This window comes from Pelophylax lessonae (assembly GCF_965119305.1).
Source record: "Pelophylax lessonae genome assembly, chromosome: 6".
Lineage (NCBI taxonomy): Eukaryota > Metazoa > Chordata > Amphibia > Anura > Ranidae > Pelophylax > Pelophylax lessonae.
The window spans coordinates 279,868,808-279,895,538 of record NC_138773.1 but is presented as its reverse complement, the minus strand read 5'-3'; the positions used below and the strand labels follow the sequence as shown (position 1 = coordinate 279,895,538).

At 42.6% G+C, this 26,731-nt stretch overlaps 1 protein-coding gene across 1 annotated transcript in view; it reads left to right on the top strand.

The window, feature by feature from the left end:
• TNFAIP6 (TNF alpha induced protein 6) overlaps positions 1–26,731 on the top strand; it is a 66,480-nt gene that overhangs the window by 22,206 nt on the left and 17,543 nt on the right. Inside the window, exons 2-4 of the mRNA XM_082262237.1 lie at positions 2,239–2,376; positions 21,431–21,592; positions 24,587–24,815. Coding sequence (XP_082118363.1) covers positions 2,239–2,376; positions 21,431–21,592; positions 24,587–24,815 — 529 coding nt within the window. The remainder of the gene's footprint in view (positions 1–2,238; positions 2,377–21,430; positions 21,593–24,586; positions 24,816–26,731) is intronic.

The window sequence follows — 26,731 nt, the reverse complement described above, 5'->3', positions numbered from 1 at the left end:
AGGGATAGGGAGCAAAAACAAGGGGTGGAAGGAGATAATAAGGGAGAGATAGAGAGAGAGGTGGGAGAGTCAGAAGTAGAAAGAAAGGGATGGAGGTGAGGGATCCAAGATAGGTAGGAATCCTAGTTGAGTGGGAGGAGGACAAATGGGGGAATCAAAGAGTGAGAGATACAAGGAAGAAAGACAATAGGAGAGAGGAGAAAGGGTGGAAGAGTGGGGTGGGGTGGACCAGTGCTGTATCTTGGCCTAGGCCTACAAGGCCCAGGCCTAGGGCGGCACTTTGCAGGGGGCAGCAAAAAAGCTGCACACTGCAATAAAAAAGCTAGCCTCCTCCCAGCTCCCACACGAAAAGGGTCCCCGCCGGCTTGCACTACACTTTTAGTTTAGTGCCAGTATTATTGGGCCCGAGGGCAGGGTCCAGGAGGAAAATCAGTCTGGCACCCCCATAAAGCAGTCACACTGCTACCTGCCGATATGATAGGCTGCACTAATGGGCACTAATAGGCTTCAATGGTGGCCACTGATGGGGCTGTACTGATGGCCACTGATGAGGCTACACTGATATGCTGCACGGATGAGGCTCCACTGATGGGCAGTAATGAGGCGGCACTAATGGGCACTGATGAGGCTGAACTTATGGGAACTGATCAGGCTATGCTGATAGACTGTGGTTGGGATCTGTGGTTTACAGATGACAGGGCGGGCCATAAACAGGAAGGGGTGGGACATATTTAAATTAGGGGGTGCACAAGCTTAGTCAGGCCTAGGGCAGCACAAAACCTAAATACACCACTGGGGTGGACAGTGGGATAGTGAGATGGCTATAAGAGAGTAAGAGTTGGGAAGGGGGGGAAAGGTGTGGGGTGGGGATGAAATAGAATAAAATAGAAAAAGAAAACAGAGTATTTATAGCTTTTCATCAAATCTGCATGTAAATTTGTTCTGTGCAAAAGTTCTCAGGCTATATTCTCTGCAATTCAACTGTGTGAATGTGGAAAATACCACATTATAGCCATTACATGGCATTAAGGGGCATACTTAATCCCTATTATAGTCATTGTCACTAGATGGCCATGAGAAGCACATGAAGATCCTATGATAGCTCTAGTGGCCAAAATGCAGTATGGCCGCTAGAGCTATCGATAGGATCCTCATGTGCTCCTTATCGCCATCTAGTGGCCATAGTGTGCTCCTTTCTGCAAATGTTTTCCTCAATTGTTTGAATTGCTAAGAATATAGACCTATCAACAATCGGTTTTGAAAGCAGGAAAGAGCGACGCCAGCTTAGTGTAGCATAAATTTATTCAGCAATAATGAATGTAGCAACTTACTCTAGAGGTAAGGTTAGACAGGTACAATGGGTGTAGTGGGCTCATGCTCATCCATCTTCTTCTCCTGGGGAAGTGCCGTAGAGGAGGGTGGTTTAGTGCCGGTGGTGTGGGGAGGCTGTTGTTCGGCAGCCTGTCCGTAGGATTCAGCAGCGGCGGCGGAGCATTCGCAGCAGGGCTCCGGCTACCTGCTTCCGGTCTGATCACTTCCTGGTGGGAAGAAGATAGGGGTTGCACGCATTCGGAGCATCCGTGCTCCTTCATCAGGCAGTGGCTACATACAGTTTTGCTTGACTAACAGATATGCAGATTTTCTAAATGCACCCCAGAGAAAAAAAAAAGGAGAGAGAAACAGAGGGCGAATGCTAATATTTTTGATGATCTAAAGACAGCCATACTATTCCAACCCTGCTGATGTTAAAAACATCGTAGCAGGACTAGACAAACACTAGACTAGACAAGCACTGCTCTACAAGACTAACCAAATAAAAAATTATGTCTGACAACCCAACATAAATGTTTCACGTAAATCATATCAGTATAATTCCTGGTGACATTCCCAGGGTATGTTCTCAAAGAAACATTTTTCTAAAGATTAGAATGTTCAGGAACCAACAAACAAACCTGTTTACTTTTAAGCAACGTTGCAGGAGGTATGACTGCCTGAAACTGAAATGTGGAAGGCATACTGTAACAAAACGAGTATTTTCATAAAAAGCTTTGTTCTACTTCTGGGCTTCTGTCCAGCTTCCCCGTCAGTGGAACCACTCCGCTGTCTGCTTCTGGCACAGATATACTGCCGTCCTCAATATGATATGCAATGCTGGAGGTGGGTTATTGGCTTTGAAGGGATGCTGCTAAAAAAAAAAAAAAAAAAAATCGTAATTATTATTTCTTATATTTTCTCCAGAACAAGCAGCTGGAGTTTATCACCGAGAATCACGGAACGGAAAATACCAACTGACCTACAGAGAGGCCAGAGCTGTGTGTGAATATGAAGGCGGCCAGCTTGCTACATATGAACAACTGGAAGAGGCCAGAAAAATAGGTACAGGCCAATGTAAATAGTGGAAGAATGCCATTTTTAAAGTGAATCTGTCATTAAATCATTATAATGATCTGGGATACTCTTCCAATAGCGGGTGTACTGTACTTTTTATATGCAATAAGAAAACAATACTTAGCGGGAACCATGTGCAAAACATAAATAGAGGTAAACTGGAGATATCATCCTCAACCAGAATAAAAAGTCTTAAAAGGAATATGTTCTGAAATTAGCAGATCATTTCTCCTCTCTCTTTCTCTCTCTCTCTCTCTATATTATATATATATATATATTTATATATATATATATATATATATATATATATATATATATATATATATAGCATATACACAGGGCTGCTGTTAGAAATCATGGGGCCCCCCTACAGTCTACCTGGCAGGGCCCCCTCAAGAAAATATTAAAAATATATATAGCTAAAATTACAACAAAATCACTATTATCAGACACAAATATAACATAACTCGAGCATAATTCCTGCTAAGTCTAAAAAAAAACTATGTTAAATAAAAAAGAAGATGAGATGAGAAAAATATACAGGCTGGGCAGTTGGAGCTCAGTGATCAGAGAGACAGAGAGAGAGAAACAACGTTACAATTTACAAATAAACTCCTGAGCAGAGATAAGTGCTGGGAGGGGGGCCCACAAAAGGGAGGGGGATTAGTGAGGGACGACTGTCTCTTTCTCAACAGATAAAAGCTGATAGCAGGGAGAGGGACAGATCCGATTCCGGTGCTGGAGGAAGATTTCTGTATTTGTTGTCCATCACTAATCCCGCTCTCTGTGTGGACCCCCCTGTATGCTCTGGCCCCCTACAAGAGTGCTGGTGGTCCCCCCCTATGAGCAGCCCTGCATATACTCTATATTACCAAAAGTATTGGGACACCTGCCTTTATACGCACATGAATTTTAATGACATCCCACTCTTAGTCCGTAGGGTTCAATATTGAGTTGGCCCACCCTTTGCAGCTTTAACAGCTTCAACTCTTCTGGGAAGGTTGTCCACAAGGTTTAGGAGTGTGTCTATGGGAATGTTTCACCATTCTTCCAGAAGCGCATTTATGAGGTCAGGCACTGATGTTAGACGAGAAGGCCTGGCTCCCAGTCTCTGCTGTAATTTATCCTAAAGGTGTTCTATCGGGTTGAGGTTCAGGACTCTGTGCAGGCCAGTCAAGTTTCTCCACCCCAAACTCACTCATCCATGTCTTTATGGACCTTGCTTTGTGCACTGGTCCAAATCATTTGGTGGAGGGGGGATTATAGTGTGGTGTTGTTTTTCAGGGATTGGACTCGGTCCCTTAGTTCCAGTGAAGGGAACTCTTAAGGCATCAGCATACCAAGATATTTTGGACAACTTCATGCTCCCAACTTTGTGGGAACAGTTTGGGGATGGCCCCTTCCTGTTCCAACATGACTGTGCACAAACAAGGTGTCCAACCCCTGAAAAACCACCCCACATCATAATCTCCCCTCCACCAAATGATTTGGACCAGTGCACATAGCAAGGTCCATAAAGACATGGATGAGCGAGTTTGGGTAGACTACATGCCAGGCCTTCTCGTCTAACATCAGTGCTTGACCTTACAAATGAGCTTCTGGAAGAATGGTCAAACATTCCCATAGACACACTCCTAAACCTTGTGGACAGCCTTCCCAGAAGAGTTGAACCTGTTATAGCTGCAAAGGGTGGGACAACTCAATATTGAACTCTCTGGACTAAGACTGGGATGCCATCAAAGTTCATGTGCGTGTTAAGGCAGGCGTCCCAATACTTTTGGTAATATAGTGTGTATATATATATATATATCTATATATATATATATATATAGATATATATATATATAGAGATATATATATAGAGAGAGAGAGAGATTGATCGATCAAAGATGATTGATGCAAATCAAAACTTTTATTGGAAAAATCCAATCAAACAGACATATACAAAAGTCTGTCAGAAGATGTCCATAATATTACATTTTTGGGCTCAACTGCTAGCGTCCTTCTTCAGATCACAACATATCTATTCATATAGTTTATACTCATGTTTTGAATACTATACATCAATTGGAACCACCTGTCACATCAATCAGGCTATGCAATTCAATTAATAACATGTGAATTAATCAGCAGGAAGGAAAAAAGAATCCAGTGTATCACATCAATCCAATTAGTGCCGGGACAAGGTCATTCAGCGCCCAGTGCAAGGATGCCAAACTATGCCCCCACTTCACTTAGGTTTAGGGTCAGGGCACCCCCCCCCCATCCCTGCAATAAACCATGGCGCCCAGGGCAACCGTCCCTCCTGCCCACTCCTTGTCCCGGCCCTGAATCCAACCACTTTCGTCAAAAGCATCCATATGTTATCCTAATACTGTAAAGACATAACAAATATATACAAAAAAAATGCATATACTGTATATCAGTCCAAATATGTCAATAATCAATCCAAATGACTAAAAAATATAGTACATCCATAAACCCCCTACAGACCGCAACCAATTATTACACTTTAGAAGTTTCCACCCCACTAACATATTTAAATCAATTCCTAAGAGTCAGCTTTCTAGGGTTAATAGGATTGTTAGTGACCCAACCCAATGTGAGAATAGACTGGATGAGATGGAGGGAAGATTGATCTGGAGGGGTTATCCCTTGACTTTGATTAGAGGAGAAAGAAACACTTTAGATAGAGTTATGCCCCATACACACGTGCAGATTATCTGCAGACTTTTGTCTGCAGATTTACCTTTTCTATGTAGTGCAAGGGCCTGCCGGATTGCATACAAATTGAAAGTGTTTAGGTTTGACCTCATATTATATGGTTTTGGTAAGTCTGCAGACAAAAGTCTGCAGATAATCTGCACGTGTGTATGGGGCATAAGGCTGGCCATACACTATACAATTTTCTTGTTCAACTTTCCTTTAGATTTACCAAAACCATGTAATATAGGGTCAAACCTAAACACTTTCAATTTGTATGCAATCAGGCAGGCCCTTGCACTACATAGTTAAAGGTAAATCTAAAGGAAATTGAATAAGAAAATTGTATAGTGTATGGCCAGCCTAACACCTAAAAAAATACTGATAGGAGAATCCCTTTTGTGTCACAATTTCACCCATTCTCACCCAGTGTACTAAAGATTGTGCGTAGACATTGGCATATACTTACGGAAAATTACCCTTTGATTACTGAATTCCATGCACCCCCTCTAGCATCCTACCGCAAAGATCTAACATTACAAGATAGATTAGTTAAGACTGATCACTACAACATACCACAATCCACAGCTACTTTTTTAGGACCACGTAATACAGTATCTTATCCCTGTTTGAATTGCATACCATGCAATTCGATGATTAAAGGTAAAAGTTATACACACCCACATAAGGGATATAATATTGCAATAAAACAGCACTATACGTGCCAATCTAATATGTGATATATATTATTAAATACCCTTGTGGATTGGTGTATAATGGTGAAACTACCCAGAAGGTTAAGGATAGAATTGCTAGGTATAAATATTCAATTTGTGATAAACATGTACAGCTACCTTTAGCAAGACACTTTGTAGAACAGAATCATGCGGTTTCTCAGCTCCAGTTCATGGTCATAGATGGTATTTCTAAAAATTGTAGAGGAGGTGATCGAGAATTAATGTTAGGAAAACGTGAGGTTCAGTGGATTTATACACTGGATAGTTTACAACCTAGGGGGTTAAACTTGGAATTGGATTTATATCTCTTTATTTAAATCCAATATAGGGGGGTTTATGGATGCACTATATTTTTTAGTCATTTGGATTGATTATTGACATATTTGGACTGATATACAGTATATGCATTTTTTGTATTTATTTTTTATGTCTTTTCAATATTAGTATAACATATGGATGTCTTTGACGAAAGTGATTGGATTGATGTGATACACTGGATCCTTTTTTCCTTCCTGCTGAATAATTAACACGTTATTGATTGAATTGCATAGCCTGATTGATGTGACAGGTGGTTCCATTTGATGTATAGCATTTAAAACAAGAGTATAGACTCTGTGAACAGATATGTTCTGATCTGAAGAAGGGCGCTAGCGGTTGAGCCCAAAACCGTAATACAGTAAACCCCCCTCCATTGCAGGGGTTACGTTCCGGACCCAGCCGCGAAAAGTGAAATTCTGCGAAATAGAAAAACCCAATAAAATGCATTGTAGGCATGTTTATTTTACTGTCACTGTACGTGTAAAAGCATTTTAAGGTCTTTAAACACACTTTTAAAACAATAGAAACTCATTTAAACACATAAAAGATACTAAGAGACAGAGCAAGAGCTATGGAAAACACAAAAATATTTCATTTTTAATGATTTATATAGTAAAATAACATTACAAAAAAAAAACGCAAATTACCGGGACCGCAAAAACTAAACCGCGATGGAGCGGGGGATTACTGTATTATGGACATGTTCTGACAGACATTTGTACATGTCTGTTTAATCGGATTTTTCCAATAAAAGTTTTTATGTGCAGCAATCCGCTTTAATTTTTTTTCTCTATGTATGGCCTATGGGACGGCCTGATTGCTATGCACTAAACGGCTGAGTAATGTTCACCCCAATTGATTATATATATATATATATATATATATATATATATATATATATAATATAGTATATTACACACACATATGGAATGCAAATGCAAAGCCTAGTGAAAGTTCTATCAATCATTTTCGCAAGCTGGAAGTAAAGCAAAAAGGGAAATTTATGGTGAATACTGCAACGTAACTTCACACGGCAGTCTGCTTTTTATGAGCCGCGCAGGTTGCAATGTGTTTAATATAGGACAATCATACTGGCGCAACGACAATTATTAAGGCTACATCCCATGCGTAGTGTGATACGGGCAATAGAAAGTTCAATAAAGGTTCAATAAAAAGTTCAAAATGGGTCCTTGATGATGTTCATGTGCTGGCTCCTTTAAACGGCTGCTCAGTGTGCAAGCAAGAAGGGGCTTGTGGGTTACTGGGGAGAAAACACAAGCGCCATCTGAGTGTAGCACATCAACTAATTTATTGGTAAGAGGTATGTAGGTAATCACAATTCAGTATGTGATAGAACATAAAGCGCTATAAAGCATGTCCCCCTGTGGGAAGGGATTCATCAGTATGGCAGTGGCGGCTGTGGCTGACAAGGATGTAGGCGATGGATGTCAGCACTTCCAGTGTTTAGCAATGAGTCGGCGCGGCTTCCCGTGTCATTCACTCCCAGATGCAGGGGGGTTGTCCAGGTGACGCGTTTGGGGAGCATGCGCTCCTTCTTCAGGCCTATCTAGGCCACTAGGCATGGTGGTGTGAACTGGCATTATAGGAAATACAACTTTTGTATTGTATTTGTATTTGTATGACACCTTGTCTTGCATTGGAACTATGCTGGGCAGGGTTTTTCAGAGCAGTCCCAGCACACTGGGTGTGAACGGGCCATAACACAACACCTGAAACATTGCAAATGCATACTATTCATATACACCAGAAAGATAACAATTTTATCTTTATGTTGCTTCAAGTATTACTAAACCCACAACAGTAAAATCAGTCTGTAAATGCAGTAAAGCATGCTTGTTATACTAACTGTGGAGCCTAAGGGGTTAATCATCTGCATTGTGTAAAAAGGCTGTTTGATCCTGTCTTCTCTGATTTCCCCCTTCTTTTACTGTCCCCAATCCATCTGCTAATAGAACAGAGCCTTGGAGACACTCTGCACTTGCTCAGTTTGGTGTGTATTGCTAGAGTTTTGTTTTTTGGGGTGTATTTTTGGTAGGTGCATGTGATCAGCGAAGGGCCAATCAGCACTGTCCAGACAAAGGGTCAGGAGTCATGCAGCCTCATAGGATAGTCAGAGGAGAATGAAAACTCCTCCTACAAGCTTTACCCAGTGCTTGGCCAGACACTAGTAGAAGTCACAAGACTGCTATATACTGCTTATGAGAAAAGGTATTTAGCTGTTTATATTTACTAAAATAATTGCATTTCCATGATCTGTGTACTGTAGGAGACCAGATATAGTGAATGCAGGTTCTGGGTTTAGTAACACTTTAATTATCACCTCTACAATTTCAACACAAGACATTTTTTTAGTTCTTTATAGAGTGGAGAAGGGTTAGATCCACCTTCAGGTCTTTTGTTACTGTTTGTGTCCTCAGTGGAGAGATTTTTACTTATTTCCTGTCTCCCATCAATTTGGTTCATCATCCTCCTAATTAGACTGCTAGGTAAATTTAGTTTGTGGTTACTTGTGCAATCAGGGGAGCAGAGATTGTTTGGCCCGGTCTGTTCGGAGTTTCATAGGCTGGGAGTTTGATTACCCCAAGAAGGGACAAGACCTGTACGTCTAACTTAAAGCGGAGTTCCGGGCTCAAAAAGATTTTTTTCTTTTGTGCCCCTCCGCCTGAAAAGGAATTGGATAGTTTTTTTTATTTTTTTTGTTTACTCACCTTTTTATTAAAGATCGTAAATACTCACCTCTGACTGCTTCCTCCCTCGGAGCCGCGGCTCACCCCGTCACTTCCTGCCTCGCGATGATTCCTGGGAGCTAAACGTCATAGCTCCCAGGAATCAATGCGACGGCACCGGCCCCGCACGTCATTTCCGGGCGACGCCGCATTCCCCTGCTAAACAGCTTCTGGGCATGCCCAGAAGCTGTTTAGGAATGCAGCGCCGCACCGGAAGTGACGAGAGGGGCCGGTGCAGTGCATTCTGGGACACGAAGACGCGGAAGAAGACAGAGAAGAGGACCGCGCCGGCTTCAGCTGCCCACAACAGAGATGGAAACGCTGTGGAAGAAATTTTATAAGTAAGTATTTCTTCTAAAAGGTAAGTGCGAACCGGGACAGATCAGAGGCTAGCCATTGTGGAATGTGCTAGCCCTGACTGTCCCGGGGGTATGTTCAGTAAAAAATAATTTCTGTGCCCGGAACTCCGCTTTAATCACAGAAGAGACAAATCAGATCTCCTTCCCTGCCAGACAAGACTGTGCTATGTGGTAGAGCGGTGTAAATCTCAGCACTGGATGGACAGACATACAAATCATTCGGTAGATAAAACAGCTCATGCATGTGTATTTCATCTGTGTATTTAGCCGCTTGCCTGGAGTTCAGCTGTAAATGTAAATAGCACTAGCAGAGTTATTTCATGTCAGGTCATTAATTTTGTTTATTGCATCACAAATGATTTGCTGAAAAAAAAAAAACACATTTCAGATCACAGTTTCTTAACATATCTGTGAAACAAATAAAATGTTTCAAATCATCCCTGAAAACCTCGGGGCGAAGTGCTTTCCCAAACATCTGCAATTCGTTGACTTTTGGCAAGGGTAAAATAATGGTCTTGTGTAAGTACAGGAGTAATATGGTACTTACAATTCTCCATGTACTCACTTATATGAGATCATTTCCTCTGAATACCAGACAAGCCAACAAAATCTTCCTGCAAAGTGCAACTTTTCCTCAAGTTTTGCTTTCATGAGTTGTGAAACGGGAAGAAAATGAAATCAGAAATTAGTATTACTTCATGACAAAATATTAGTAAATCTGTCCTTATATCAACAAGAACTGGCTTCATGGAAGGCCAGAAGCCGAGATTGTATATTAAGATTAAAGTCCAAACAATTTTATTTTTTGGATAGAATATAAAAAAAAAAAAAAAGAACCTTTCTCAGATTTAATTGGTGCTCGAGACCTTGTTAAGTTAGTAGTAAAGTTAAAAAAAAAAAAAAGAAACATTCAACCTGTAAGGTAATGTCATAATGTGCTAGTATGCATCGTACCCTAGGACATTATGAGAGACTTACCTTAAAACGAAGCCCTCCATCGGCGTGCTCTCACAGGACTTCCATCTTCACCGAGTCCGTCTGACTGGCTGAGCTGCGATGACATCACTTCCGCATATACGCACGGGAGTCACGTTTACTACACAGACCTAGAGTAGTGATCGACCGATATCGATTTTTCATTGCCGATACCTATATTTTGGCTAACACATATCGGTATCGGCCGATATGGGCCGATATTTTCGTACAATTAAAAAAAATTTTTTTTCGTTTTTTTACTTGACAGGTACTCTTGTGGAGGGATCTGGGGGTCTAAAAGGACCCAAACCCCTCCTCTGCACTTAAAATAATTCAAAACACCAAGTTTGGCTTTTTTGAATGTTGTAATTTTTTTTAATCTGGCGCCGAGTACCCCGGAAGTGATGTCATGACATCACTTCCGGGTTTTTGCATGGAGACCCGATCAGAGCCGAATGCGGCTTTGATCGGGTCTTCGGCGGCCATGCAGACTGTTCGCTGTGTCTCCCGGTGGGACGGGAAACCCGTGCAAACCGCGGAAGGCGGAAGCCGCATCGGTTGTCACTACGAGACAGCCGACCGTCGGCTATGGATGCCGGTACCGGTGTGATGTCTCTAGCTGCAGATATATATATGGAGAGGGGGTTGGGACTTTAAATGAGGTTACAACTGAACATTTAAACCTCTATCCCTGTATTTGAAGACAAAGCTAGCTACAGACATCACTCTGGTACAAGCACTTTCCCGAAATATCGGCAATATCGGTAACCTCTGGGGCCAATTCCCATATATCGGGGAAAGTGCATATCAGCCCTTGATATATCGGCTTTACCGATAATCGGTCGATCCCTACTTTAGAGTGCATGTGCCAGTGATGTCACCGGTTTCTGCTCCATTGAATATCTCCTAAATGGTGCGTGTTTAGGAGATATTCATTCTACATATGGGTGAGCTTTATTATAAGCTTACCTGTAGGTAAAAGTACCAGCAACTACTTTTCTACCACTTTAACGACTTGCCGACCAGCCGCCGTATAACAGCAGCAGGTTCCCGCGAATCGCCGTACCTGTACGGCCGTTCACGGGAACGATTCTGGGGGCAAGCGCGCGCTGCGGCAGGAGCGCGCTCACTCGCCAGCGAGAAAGCTGATCCACGGGGCCGGTGGCCTTGATTGCCGCTGGGCACCGATCGCTCCCTGTGAAGAGAGAATGGCGGTGTGCTGTTGTAAACACAGGAGAGTTGTTCTCTCAGGAATCAATACAGAGCTCCTGTGTTCCTCCTATTTAGGAATACAGGTCTCTGTATTGATTTCACAAGCCCATCCCCCTCACAGTTAAAAAATTCCCCCTACGCTCACATTTAACAATTTGATCGCCCCTGGGTTACCCCTTCCCTGCCAGTGTCATTATTACAGTAACAGTGCATATTTTTAGCACTGATTACTGTAGTAATGTCACTGGTCCCCCCAAAAGTGTCAAAATGTCAGTTAGGGGTCCGATCTATCCGCCGCAATGTCGCAGTTCCTCTAAAAATCGCTGATCGCCGCCATTACTAGTAAAAAAATAAATAAATAAATAAAAATGACATAAATCTTTCCCCTAGTTTGTAGACGCAATAACTTTTGTGCAAACCAATCAAAATATGCTTATTGCGATTTTTTTTTTTTACCAAAAATATGTGGCAGAATACAAATTGGCTTAAAATGATGAAAAAATTTAATTTTTTCATTTTTTTCATTGGGAATGTTATATAGCAGAAAGTGAAAAATATCGTTTTTTTTCATAATTGTCGGTCTTTTTTTGTTTATAGCGTAAAAAATAAACATTGCACAGGTGATCAAATACCACCAAATGAAAGCTCTATATGTGGGAAAAAAAGGGCATCAACTGTATTTCATTGCACGACCGCACAATTGACCGTTAAAGTAACGCAGTGTAGAATCGTAAAAAAATGGCTTGGTCATTAAGGGGGAAAATCTTGCGGTCCAAAAATGGTTAAAGCAGTTAAAAAAAAAAAAAAAAAAAACACCTGCAAGATAAAGGCATAATGGGCTTTGCATACTAGCCCATTATGAAATACTCACCTTAGAACAAAAAGCCCTCTCAGCGGTGACCTGTCACCTCTGAGAGGGCTGACACCTTCTCCAGTCCTTTCTTCCGGGATCGCGGGTGCGCGGGAGCTCTCAAGTCCGGCAAGAAGCTCGGAAGTTCCGGCACGGTATGCTGAGGTTAGCAGCTGCATGCAGGGTGAATATCTCCTACACTGTGCACGTTTAGGAGATATATAGTTTACCTACAGGTAAGCCTTATCATAGGCTTACCTGTAGGTAAAAATAAGAAAGGGGGTATACAGCCACTTTAAAGTGGAGTTCCACCCATTTTTTCACTTTAGATCTATGTAATCCCCTTTAAAACGACTTTTACCAATGGAAAGTTTTTTTTTTTTTTTTTTTGCTAGTAGTAAATACCTGATTTTCTGCTTTATTTATCCTCTTCTCACTTCCGGGTCCGGTCGGCGATTACGTCATTCGGCGATTCGCAGTGTGTGCTGGGATTTATCTCAGGGCATGAAATCTCGCATTATTACACAGGAGATGAGCTGTACTGTGTGTTCTTCCCCGCCTCCGCCCCGCCTCCTCTCAGTGAGCTGTATGTATGTAGTGTATTCAGGCCGTGCTCCGCCCGCCTCCGCCCCGCCTCTTCTCAGTGAGCGAGGACTGAAAGCATTATATCCTCACTAAGCTCACTGAGAGGAGGCGGGGCAGAGGCGGGCCGGAGCACAACCTCAATACACTACATACATACAGCTCACTGAGAGGAGGCGGGGCAGAGCACGCTGTGCAGCTCATCTCTTGTGTAATAATGCGAGATTTTATGCCATCCCAGCACACACTGCGATTCGCCGAATTACGTAATCGCCGACCAGACCCGGAAGTGAGAAGAGGATAAATAAAGCAGAAAATCAGGTATTTACTAGCAACAAAAAAAAAAAAAAAAAACTTTCCATTGGTAAAAGTCGTTTTAAAGGGGATTACATACATCTATGTAATCCAATTTATTGAAAATGGGTGGAACTCCACTTTAAGGAGATTTTGCTTCACTTCCTGTCCCAAGTACAAAGTCTTCTCGCAAAAGGAAGTGAGAGCAAATGTTGACAGGAGTCATCTACTCTACTGAAAGAAAAAGTTTTATACTGATGTTGGTGTCCCTCTTAGATATTTCTCACCAGCAATAAAACAAGAGAGAGAGTCTTCCTTTTCTCACTCTATCCTAAAAGTTAAAAAATATTATGGTTGCAAGTATGCTTTAAAGCTGTTACTAATATATAATGAATAAATAAATGCTTTTTTCCCTTGATGTTTTTCCCCTTGTTTAGCTTATTATGTTTAGCTACAATGTTTTACTTTTTTAATAAAGCAAATATGAAATATTAAATGATCACATCTAATATGTACCATTTGCAACCATTAGATGGCAAACTTCAACACCTATGAGTCCATGGACGGTTGTTGTTTCTTTGCTGAGAGTACGCTCCCTGCGCACTCAGAGAACAAAGACCAAGCTGTCAAAGACAATTCCCAGGGGCAGATTTACTAAAACTGGAGCACTCCGAATGTGGTGCAGCTGTGCATGGTAGCCAATCAGCTTCTAACTTCAGCTTGTTCAATTAGACTTTGGAAAAAAAGAAAAACTGGAAGCTGATTGGTTTCTATGCAGAGTTGCACCAGATTTTGCACTCCCCAGCTTTAGTAAATGACCCCCCCCCCCCCAGTACTGGCCCATTATGAAATACTCACTTTAGAACAAAAAGCCCTCTCAGCGGTGCCCAGTCACCGCTGGGCACCATAGTGATAGAAAGCCATTTCCCCCAGTCATAGGTGTGCACAGCCTATTGCATTAGGGTGTGCACTCCAAAGCTCAAACACACGTGTGTGTGTATAGGTATATACTGTATATATACACAGTAGGGCAATGGACAGTGTCACTAGGGCAGTGGACGATATCAGTAGGGCAGAGGTTGGTGTCAGTAGGGCAGAGAATATTGTCTGTAGTTTAATTGTATTATTTTTTTTATGATTACTTACCATTTTATTGTTTTTATTATTTTTTAAATTTTTTTTACAATCATTTTTTATAATTTCTTAATTTTTTACAATTTATTAGGAGCCCTATTGGGGAGCTATGGTAAAATATTAGGGCTCTAAACAGACCTGATGTCTCACTTTTCAAAAAGAGATTCCCCAGTCCCTTTCTCTACAGCCAAGCAAGCAGCAGAGGAAATCTGTGCAGCAGAGAGTGATTAGGGTGTGCCCAGGCACACCTGGCACACCCTGTGCGCACGCCTATGCCCCCAGTTATAATAGCCCAGTTAAAAGGATGTCAGGGCTAGGTGGGAAAGGGATCATATAGACCAAATATGTCAAACACAAGGCCCACAGGCTGAATCTGGCTCTTCAGACTATTTAATGTGGTCCCCACACCTCTTCTGCAGCTGTAGCACCTCCTCTTCTCGGCCCCCACTTTCTGTCAGCAGTTGGCAGCAGAGAAGAGGACAGATTCAGTGCTTCACTATGCAGCGGTGAAGAGGCTCCATTGTCTAAAACCCCCCCCCCCTCAGCAGTCGGCAGCATAGAGGAAGAGAGAACTCCTCCTACAGATCCTGCACTCTCTGTTTTCGATGGTCTTAGCATACGGCTGACTCCAGCCCTTCCCTGGTCCTCCTCCAGCTTCCCAGCTCTGTCCCTTCTTCTTCCCAGCAGCAGCCCAAGGAAATATATATATATATATATATATATATATATATATATATATATATATATATATATATATATATATATGTATATATAGTCTTGCAGATACAACTAGTCCTTTTGGGTCAACCATATTGCTGATGCGGCCCTTGATTAAATGAAGTTCGACACCCCTGATATAGACAGAAGGAGAGTAAATACTTCAAAATGTAGTTTGCTTTTAACGTTCAATTTTGTAATGATTCCAATTTCCTGAGACCCGGTTCACACTGATGCGAGTGCCGGGTTCGCATGTAATGTCGGAGCGCACTGCTCCGACATTACATGCGATCAGCTGTACGGTGCGAGTTTAGCCATACAGTTTGTATGGCTAAATTCGCATCGCACCCGGTGCAAACACGCACAGGAGGCATTTTTGCAGCCGCATCAGGATCGGATCGCACAGCGGTTCACACTTGTGCGATCCCATCCTGTGCGAACTGCACGATCGCACTGCGATATGCGATCAAACTGGGGGTGTCGTTAAGATTACATTGACACCCCCAGCGGATCGCATATGGCAGTGTGAACTGCCGGGGGTGCGTGTGCGATGCGGGAACAGGCTGCGAATTCGCAGCCTTCCCGCATCGCAATAGTGTGACCCGAGCCTGAATGAAAATCACATTCACTGTTAGCAAATCATTGCTTTGAGAAGAATTGTCCATCCTACCCCTTCAAATTTTCTCATCACTGTGGCCGAAAAATGAACATCTAGTAGTAGTAGAAAATTGATCGGATGTTCTTAAAATGCAAAATGTTGAACAAAGTTCTACTAGTGTATAGACATCTTTAAACAGTGGACATAATTCCCGCTTGGTTTTCTACTAGTGGCAGAACTCCCTGGTTTACACTGGTCAATAACTCTGTCATTGGTGATATCGTGTCAGGGGCAAGATTACTAAACAACTTACATTATCCTATAGAGTCACTCACTGACTGCCTAAACCAGCAATATGTTCAATTTCTCCCTCAGAAAGGATCGAATTCAATAGTGCTTTGCGCAGAGCTGGAGCAATTACAACTATGATCACAGCGGCAAGAGTTCATTTGACATGGCTCTTGGCCAATTATACAGAGGCTGCCAAAAAGCCTTCAGGCAGTACCATGATTTCCAATTGCTTTACAATCTAAGCATTAAGAGCCGGTTCACACTACTCCGACTTGTCAGGCGACTTGTTCACCTGACAAGTAGCGCTCCATGCTGTGCAATGGAACCTTTCTAATCAGAACGTCTCAAGTCGCTCCGACTTAGAAAAAGGTTCCTGCGCTACTTTTGGGCGAAGTCGGAGCGACTTGCATTGACTTCTATTATGAGAAGTCGTTTGCAAGCTGTGCTGCATGGGCGACTTCAAAGTCGGGGCGACTTTGAGTTGCCGCAGTGTGAACCGACTCTAAGGGTGTACTGTTTGTAAACATTTTACAGAAAATAATGATTTCACACATGTATTTAAATATACTGTGTGTGTGTGTGTGTGTGTATATATATATATATATATATATATATATATATATAACATCAACTTACAAAAAAAATAAGTACATTTTTATGTGTCCATTAAGCCTCAACTAGCACAAAGAGGTAAAGAAGGGTTGCCATCTGTGTCCTTTCACTTTAGGTGAAGTGGTCCTTTAGGTAACCAGACCCCCTTTTGTTTGGGGAAATTACATTAATTATTACACCTAAAAACGGAAATATTTTAAATTGCAGATTACCAATTCTTAGATGTGATGGCTGCATTTGTTTCCCTTTTTTTGAACTTTTTTCCTTTAATTTCACCTGGTAATCTGGTCAGTAACTCTGTGATTTTCCACCTTCCTATAACAGAACAAGCTGTCCAGCAAAAGTGGCATTTATAGAGATGAGACAAACCATTTACCACTGACAGCGGTGCTTACTATGATCCGCTTGTATTTATTTATGTAAAAACTGTTGCTGTAACTGATTTTAAAGTGCTAGCCGGAGTTCTGGTTTAATTTGTTAGTTAAGTACATCTAAAGGCCCGTACACACGTACCGATCGTCGGCATACAAACGTCGGTGGACGAAGGATCTGCCGATTGTACGCGTGTTAGTATGGTGCCTCCGACAGATGTCTGCGCACAATCCGCGGACAAAAGTCTTTCGTGCAAACATGAAAATATTTGTATGCCGACACCAGAACGGACGATTGTTCGCCTGTCAGTACACAATTCGGCCGACAGACCGCAGATTTGCAAGACTGGGCATGCTCAGAAAATAGAAAACACAGGGAAAGTTAACCATTACATGACATCACTTCTGCAGTCGGCGGACAAAATTCTTGTGCTGTCCTTGTGCTGTCTTTGCACTTTTCAGCAGACACCGACATCCCGGGGAGAAAAGAGGAACATTTGTAAGCCGACCATCGGTACGTGTGTACGGGGCTTAAATCTGCAAGTCTATCTTACACTACACTCTCCCCAGACTGACAATGCTGTCGTTTAAAGGCTTCACTACTTCATCAGAATGTAGACACCCTAATGCCTCGTACACACGCAACGATTGTTGGCCGTGAATTTTCGGCCAACGCCCGATTGTCCGATTGTCGGCTCGTTAGTATGATGCTTCCGACAACCGACTCCGACTTTTCGTCCGAACAAAATCTGGTGTGCATGCTATAAAAAATGTTTTGGCCGTCAACAGAACTGCCGATTTTTCGTCAGTCAGTACAGATTTCGGCAGACAAAAATCTGATGAGTAAGACTGGGCATGCTCAGAGAAGAAAAAACACACGGAAAGTTAACCATTACATGACATCACTTCTGAAGTTGGTTTTTGTTGGCCGAAAAAATTCTTGTGCAGTCTAGAGCACATTTCAACCAACACAACAACACTGGACAAAAGACGGCCGATCGGTCGGCCGATAATCGTTGCGTGTGTACGAGGCATAAGACAGGAGGTGTGATACTGGCAGGATCACCAGGTGATATAAAGGTAAAAAAGCCTAGAAAAAAAGAAACCAATGCAGCCACCACATCTAATGCCTAGTAAGCTGCAATGTATTACATTATTGTTTTTGAGTTCTATACCACTTTAAAAAATATTAAGTAATCACAGCAAAAGCTTTTTTTTCTTTTGGAATAAAAGTTTACACCATTTAAATAAAAGTTGTCAATTTTAAGCAACCCCTGCAGCATTGTATGGTTTGTCCCAAACTGTGTAATTGCCAATCTTTCCTCGGCAGTTTGGCCTGCATTTAAGTATGGAGAAAAATATAAAGAACGTCATCCAAAATAAAAAATAAAAAAACTCACGCAGAATACTATTGTTACATGTACTATCTAAACAATACAGTTACCAGAATATAATACCTTTAATTATAGTGGTCTCTTAAATTCATGCTGCCATATCCAAGTAATTAGCAATTGTTTCTAAATATCCAAATCGAAGAAACCCTAATTGTAAAAAAAAAGATATGTTCATAATTTCCCATCACTATATCATCTACTAGCAACAGGTTCTCTTTAAGCTACTGACTTGTAATTTTGTCCTGTAACAGAAGAAACTACTTATTTATACCATAAGACTTCCTGCTATTAATTTCATGCTGTTTGAGAATAAAAGACCTTCTGATTTCTGTTTTATTTAGATAACAGTCATTGGGCTAAATGAAGCGAATACTAGCACCAGGCATGTTGTTTGATCCTAGAAATATTATGCAACATCACAGCTAATTGCAAACTATTAAGGATAAAGAAGGTCATTATTTCTTCTTTCCAATCCCCATGAACAAAGCATAAAGGCATAGTGGGCCTCATGTATAAAATAGTGCTGATGCTGGTTTAAATTTTGAACTAGACTAGTAAACTGGTTGGTTGCTAGGGGTAACATATACAGTGTACTCTTTTTCTTCATTTCCTGTCCCTGTGACACCATTGACATTCATGTCGCTTCCCGTCCTTGTCACCCTATTGACATTCATTGTAGAGATTGACCGATTATCGGCAAGGTCAATATATCGAGGGCCGATATTGACTTTTGCCGATATATCTGTATTGGCCCCGGAACTGACCGATATTGTCGATATTCCAAATATTGCTCATGTAAGGGTAAAATGATGTCACATAGCATAATTCCGTTTACAAATGTTATTGAATATGCCACTCACATATGTACAAATGAAAGATATAAGCAATTCCACATTTGCAGATCTGCTGGCAGATGGGTATCTCTCATCCACTTGCCGTAAGTGACACCCGAGTGACACCGCTCCATCCGGCATACAATCTCAGGGGTCACGTAATCACGCCGGGTGTGACCACGTGCGTGATCTCCGAGATCGTATGCCGGATGGAGCAGTATCACTCGGGTGTCACTTATGGCAAGTGGGTGAGAGACGGATCAGTATCTGGTGGGTCGGAGATGGAGTGGGTGAGAGACAGAGCAGTATTGAGTGGATGCCGAATGGAGCGGTATCACCCGGCTATCACTTACGGCAAGTGGGTGAGATATACCGATCTGTTAATGTGGAATTGCTTATGTCTTTAATTTGTACCTATGTGAGTGGCATATTCAATAACATTTGTAAACTGAATAATGCTATGTGACATCATTTCACTCTTACATGAGCATCACCACCTAATGGTTGGAGGAGAAGACTAGTCTCGGACCCTGACATATGATGTACAAAATATTGGCCCATAACGGCCGATACCGATATGCAATGGCCAAAATATCGGTATCGGCAAGGAAAAAAATGATATTGGTTGATCCCTAATTCATTGTCTAAAATGCAAGGCATTCTCGTGCCCGATGGCATGAGCCCCATGTAGTTACTATGCAGTAGGGCAGCTGCACGGCACCAGGTCCGGCTACTACAGGGATTTTCTACTTCCGCCAGAATCAGTCAGGTATAGAATATGGTTTGTGCACTAAGCTGGACCAATGTAACTTTGCAATTCAGTTTTAACTCCCTGGTTCTGTGGTTCTTAGACAACAATAAAGCAGTTTGAATAAAGAGACCATGTCCTTGCTTTTTTCTAGTGTTTTCATTGGTAATATGTCATAATAATGCAGTACCTTAACTGCTTGCCGACTGTGCACAGTATATTTACTGCGGCAGTCAGCCCCGGCCAGGCAGAGTGACGTAGATCTACGTCGCTAGCCTGTCACCGGGTTTTGAGCCAATAGCGGGCGAGCTGAGGCGCGCGCCCGCTGAGGCTCGTTCACAGAGGAGTCCGGGCGTGTGACCGGCGGACCCGATGTCCGCCGGTCACACTACGATCGTCGGTAGAGCGGGAGAAAGGCGGGCGGCTTATGTAAACAAGCCGCCTGTCATTCTCCCCTGTGTAAAAATGGAGATCAGACGGTTCTACTATGTAGAACCGTTGATCTCTGTTTTTACAATAGGAGACCTGTCCCACTACAGTTAGAAACACGCCCCTAGGACACACTTAACCCCTCCCTCTCCAATACAGTTAACCCCTTCCCTGCCAGTGTCATTTTTACAGTAACAGTGCATATGTATAGCACTGATTACTGCAGTAATGTCACTGGTACCCCCAAAAGTGTCAAAAATGTCAGTTAAGGGTCCAATCTGTCCGCCGCAATGTCGCAGTACCGCAGAAAAAAATCGCAGATCGCCGCCATTAGTCGTTAAAAAAAAAACACCAAAAATGACAAAAATCTTTCCCTTTGTTAGTAAACGCGATAACTTTTGCGCAAACGAATCAAAATACGCTTTTTGCAATTTTGATTTTTACATTTTTTTTGGGGGGGAATTTCATATAAAAAATTGTGAAAAATATTGTTATTTTTGCAAAATTTACGCTTTTTTTTTTTTGTTTATAGCGCATGATCAAAAAATCGCACAGGTGATCAAATACCACCAAAAGAAAGCTCTGTTTGTGGGGAAAAAAGGACATGAAATTCGTTTAGGTACAGCATCGCACAACCTTGCAATTGTCCGTTAAATTCACGCAGTAAAAAAATCGCAAAAAAAACTCTGGTCAGGAAGGGGGTAAAATCTTCCGGGGCTTAAGTGGTTAATAGGAACATGGCTTTTGCCCCCAAAGATCTTCATGCTCAAAAGTGGACAGTGACCTTTGACTCTTCTGATGCAGTTTTAGAATCCCACACACGTGCTCCTGTAGGGTGTCCCAGACCTACCAACTAAGAGGCCACGCCGGGGGCCATCACAGAAGATGGCAGTGAGGTTGTGGGAACTAGGGCTAAGGAAGGGAAGAGCTAGGGAATTAACAAAAAGGAAAGTTTAATGAATAAAAGGGAGTCTGTGAATGTTTAAACGAATGTAATACCTTGAACTCAAAACTTTCTACTTTTTGACAGAGTCTCTTTAAACGCCAGTTTTACACATTTACTACCTTTACTTTTAAAAAGTAGCTTTTACTTACTCAAACCTTTTTTCTGATTTTTCTCATTGTTCATGGTCTACAGGGTTCCATGTATGTGCTGCTGGGTGGCTTCACAAAGGAAGAGTTGGTTATCCGATAGTTAAACCTACTTTTAACTGTGGATTTGGAAAGAAAGGCATTATAGATTATGGTTTCCGGTTAAATAAAAGTGAAAGATGGGATGCCTACTGCTACAATCCACATGGTAAGTATATATCTTACAGAACATCTGTTCAGGCTGTCTGCGTAACAACTGATGTTTGTAGGGCTTGTTAGAAGGAGGAACATTATGACTGATAGCTATAGGCAGTACAGTTTGTATTTCAAATACTTACACATAGGATTCCCATTCGCCAAAAAGGGATAAAATTATTTTCTCTGACTCTGAGCCTTGGCTGACTGTACATTTTAGTGTCCTTTCAATATCATTTGCCTTCCTTCTAATCTCCCTCATAGCCCGCTCCTACCCCACCTCTGCCTAACATTAAGTAAAGTAAAAATAAATAGCAAATAATAAAAAAATATTATAGCATATACAATTACGACATAAGTAATATTGTAACTGAATATTATTAAAAATGACCTTTTCTTTTCAATCTGCAGTGCATGTAATTTTCTGTAAAATGCAATGTAGAAGTCTGGAAACGTTCTGTACAGAGAAATGTAATTTCCTGCTTGTGTGATTGGCTTACTGATTTTCCCAGAAGTCTGCACTAAGATACAAGTCAGATTTTGGACTTCCCCTGCAGTAAAAATTTAATTTTTGGTGAGATACTCCCAAAGGGAAATCACATCTAAAGGGATGCAGATCTTGCCACTTTCCTTATTACAACACTGAAAGTGCAGCAGTTGATTGACAATTAAAAATCACTCCTCTTCGCATCCATTTTGTACATGGACACAGACACACAAACATCTATTTCTTCATAATAACAAAAGGTAGGAATCTCTATGTATATTGTTGGAGATAAATGAAAGGATATTCTTTTAAAAATGAATACACATCTTATATAACTCAATTTCTTAATGTTATTCTTTTATAATATACACTGCTTAAAAAAATTAAAGCAACACTTTGAAAACACAGCAGATCTCACTGGGAAAAAATATCATGCTGGAGATCTATACTGATATGGAGTAGGTAATGTGATATGTTAGGAATGAAAGGATGCCACATCACTGGATGGAAATGAAAATTATTAACCTACAGAGGGCCGAATTCAAAGATCCCCAAAAATCAAAGTGAAAAAATGATGCAGCAGGCTAGTCCATTTTGCTGAAATTTCATTGCAGCAACTCAAAATATATGGCCCCCACATGCTTGTATGCATACCTGACAATGTTGGGGCATGCTGCTAATGAGACAACGGATGGTGTCCTGGGGTATTTTCTCCCAGATCTGGACCAGGGCATCACTGAGCTCCTGTACAGACTGAGGAGCAACCTGGCAGCGTCGGATGGACCGAAACATAATGTTCTTTTGGATTTAGGTCAGGGGAGCGTTCGGGCCATTCAATGGCATTAATTGTTTCATCCTCAAGGAACTGGCTGCATACTCTCGCCACATGAGGCTGGGCTTTGTCGTGCACCAGGAGGAACCCAGGACCCACTGCAGCAGAGTAGGGTCTGACAATGGGTACCAGGAGTACATCCTGATACCTAAAGGCAGTCAGGGTGCCATTGTCTAGCCTGTAGAGGTCTGTGCGTCCCTCCATGGATATGCCTCCCCAGACCATCACTGACCCACCACCAAACAGGCAGCATAACATTCTCAATGGCTTCTCCAGACCCTTCTGCCATGTGCTCAGGGTGAACCTGCTCTCATCTGTGAAAAGCACAAAGTGCCAGTGGCTGACCTACCAGTTCTGGTGTTCAATGGCAAATGCCAAAATGACAATCAAGCTCCACAGTACTAAGCAGTGAGCACAGGGCAACCCCCATAAAGTCTGTGTTTGATTGCTTGGTCAGAGTCATTCACACCAGTGGCCTGCTGGACGTCATTTTGTAGGGCAGTGCTCTTCCTGTTCCTCCTTGAACAAAGGAGCAGATACTGCTCCTACTGATGGGTTAAGGACCTTCTACATCCCTGTCCAGTTCTCCTAGAGTAACTGCCTGTCTCCTGGAATCTCCTCCATGCTCTTGAAACTGTGGTGGGAGACCCAGCAAACCTTCCGGTAATGGCACGTATTGATGTGCCATTTTGGAGGGGGTGGACTGCCTGTGCACCCTCTATAGGGTCCAGGTATTGCCTTATGCTACCAGTAGTGACACTAACCCTAGCCAAATGCAAAACTAGTGAAAAACAGTCAGAAAAGATGGGTAGAGAAAAAATGTCAGTGGCCTCCACCTGTAAAACAATTCCTGTTTTTGAGGTTGTCTCATTGCTTCCCATCTAGTGCACCTGTTGTTAATTTAATTAACACCAAAGCAGCTGAAACTGATTAACAACCCCCTCTGCTATTTAACTGACCAGATCAATATCCCAGGAGTTTAAATGACTTGATGCTATACTCTGATTAGAAAGTGTTCCTTTCATTTTTTTGAGCAGTGTATTTTGAATGGAATCTTTCTTGAGGGGCATACCTGTGCTTCTGTTCCCATCTTTATTCTGAAATCACTGGCTGTCATCCTGCTTTCTTGACACCAGTTTTACTCATGGACCTGAAACATGCTATGCATTAAGATCAAAAGTCTTCTGTGTGTAGCAGCCTCCCCAGCACCCCTAATACTTACCTGAGCCCCCTCTCTATCCAGCGATGTCCACAAGTCGCTCGGCCATCCGGGACTCTCCCTCTTGATTGGCTGAGACATACCTGTGGTACCATTGGCTCCCGCAGCTGTCAACCAAAGTTAGTCAGCCAATCAGGAGAGAGAAGGGGCAGGACCGAATGGCAGCTCTGTTTCTGAATGGACACACGGAGATGCAGTTCAGCTCGGGTACCCCCATAGCAAGCTGCTTGTTGTGGGGGCACTCGACAGGAGGGAGGGGCCAGGAGCAGCAACGAGGGACCCATGAAGAGGAGGATCTGGGCTGCTCTGTGCAAAACCAACTGCATAGAGGAGGGAAGTATAACATGTTTGTTATTTAGAAAAGAAAAATGAGACTTTACAATCACTTTAAGAATCAGATTGGAAATAGTAGTACAGGTTTCTTGTGAAGACCGGTTCCTTCTGCTATAATGGTTTTCCTACATTTCAGCAAAGGAGTGTGGAGGAATATTTACTGAGCCAGAGAGGATATTTAAGTCTCCAGGATATCCGAATAATTATGAGAATGAACAAATCTGCTACTGGCATATCCGTCTTCAGGTTGGTCAGCGGATTTATCTACAGTTTTTAGAAATGGACATTGAGGAGGACATGGACTGCGTGTCTGACTACTTAGAGGTCTACGACAGCTATGACGATGTTCACGGTTTAGCGGGACGGTGAGTTACAACTAATCTATGTTGGGTCAGTTTGGTTCCATGTCAGTTTTAAATATAACAGATACTTAAGACAACCATACACTAGTAGAATACCATTAGAAAGCTTTCATTTTCGGAGAGTTTGTTGGAGTTTCTAAGGGTTAGTCCGGTCAAATCAAAATAAAACTCTATCTGGGAATGTGTTTTTTGCTCAAGAAAAACATCCACAATTTTATTCTAAGTAGCCGGTAGAAGATCTGGAATAGGGTTGCCACCTCATCCCTTTAAACCAGGACACACAATAATTACACAGGTTCTGTGGCTGATTAAGGTGGTAATTAAACTCACTTGGTGCCTTATGTGCATTACCGTATATACTCGAGTATAAGCCGACCCGAGTATAAGCCGAGACCCCTACTTTTACCACAAAAAGATGGGAAAAATCATTGACTCGAGTATAAGCCTAGGGTGAGAATTCAGGGCGGCGGGCATGGTACAGGAGAATGCAGGGTACTGGCATGGTGCAGGAGAATGCAGGGCGGCGGGCATGGTACAGGAGAATGCAGGGTGACTGGCATGGTACAGGAGAATGCAGGGTACTGGCATGGTGCAGGAGAATGCAGGGTACTGGCATGGTACAGGAGAATGCAGGGTGACTGGCATGGTGCAGGAGAATGCAGGGTGACTGGCATGGTACAGGAGAATGCAGGGTACTGGCATGGTACAGGAGAATGCAGGGTACTGGCATGGTGCAGGAGAATGCAGGGTACTGGCATGGTACAGGAGAATGCAGGGTACTGGCATGGTACAGGAGAATGCAGGGTACTGGCATGGTGCAGGAGAATGCAGGGTACTGGCATGGTGCAGGAGAATGCAGGGTACTGGCATGGTGCAGGAGATTGCAGGGTACTGGCATGGTGCAGGAGAATGCAGGGTACTGGCATGGTGCAGGAGAATGCAGGGTACTGGCATGGTGCAGGAGATTGCAGGGTACTGGCATGGTACAGGAGAATGCAGGGTGACTGGTATGGTACAGGAGAATGCAGGGTGACTGGCATGGTACAGGAGATTGCAGGGTACTGGCATGGTACAAGAGGATCCGGGGTTGTGGGCATACTACAGGAGATGCAGTGCTGTGGGCATGGTACATGTGGACCATGCCCGCAGCACTGCATCCCTCGTAGTGTGCCCGCAGCCCATGGCAGGTAGTGAAGCTGTTTCACTTACCTGTTCCAGAGGCGCCTTCATTTTAAAAATGGCGCCGCCCGGCGCCGAAGCGTCATTGTGCACGCGCCGCCGCTCGTATACTTTCGGCTATTCCCGGCCTCTCCTGAGCGGCGCCGGGAATAGCCGAAATTACACGAGCGGCGGCGGCGCGTGCGCGGTGACATGTATGCAACGGGCGGCGCCATTTTTAAACCTTAAACCCGTCGGAGCGGACAGAAATTTTTTTTTTTTTTCCTTGACTCGAGTATAAGCCGAGGGGGACGTTTTCAGCACAAAAAAATGTGCTGAAAAACTCGGCTTATACTCGAGTATATACGGTGTATTAGCCTTAGAACCTGTGTAATTAATATATGTCCTGGTTTAAAGGGATGAGATGGCAACCCTAGTCTGGAACATTTCATATAAAATTAGTTGACTCGATGGCAAAAAAATAATGTTCTGAAGAAGAATTTTTAAGAATTTCCATACTAACATTCTAACAAAATTAAAATTGTGTATGGCCAGCATTTCCTAGGACATGCTCAGTGGTCAGACCATGTTGATAATGTTATGTTCTATATCTACTGTATATAGCGTGTATATAGCTCGTCAGAGGGGAAGCCGATGCACAGGTCAGGTGGCTCCGATTGCCGCCAGACACCCGCGATCGTTCCCCGCTGAGAGAGAAGGTCGGTCAGCTGACCGTTCTTCTCCCTGCAATGATCATAGAG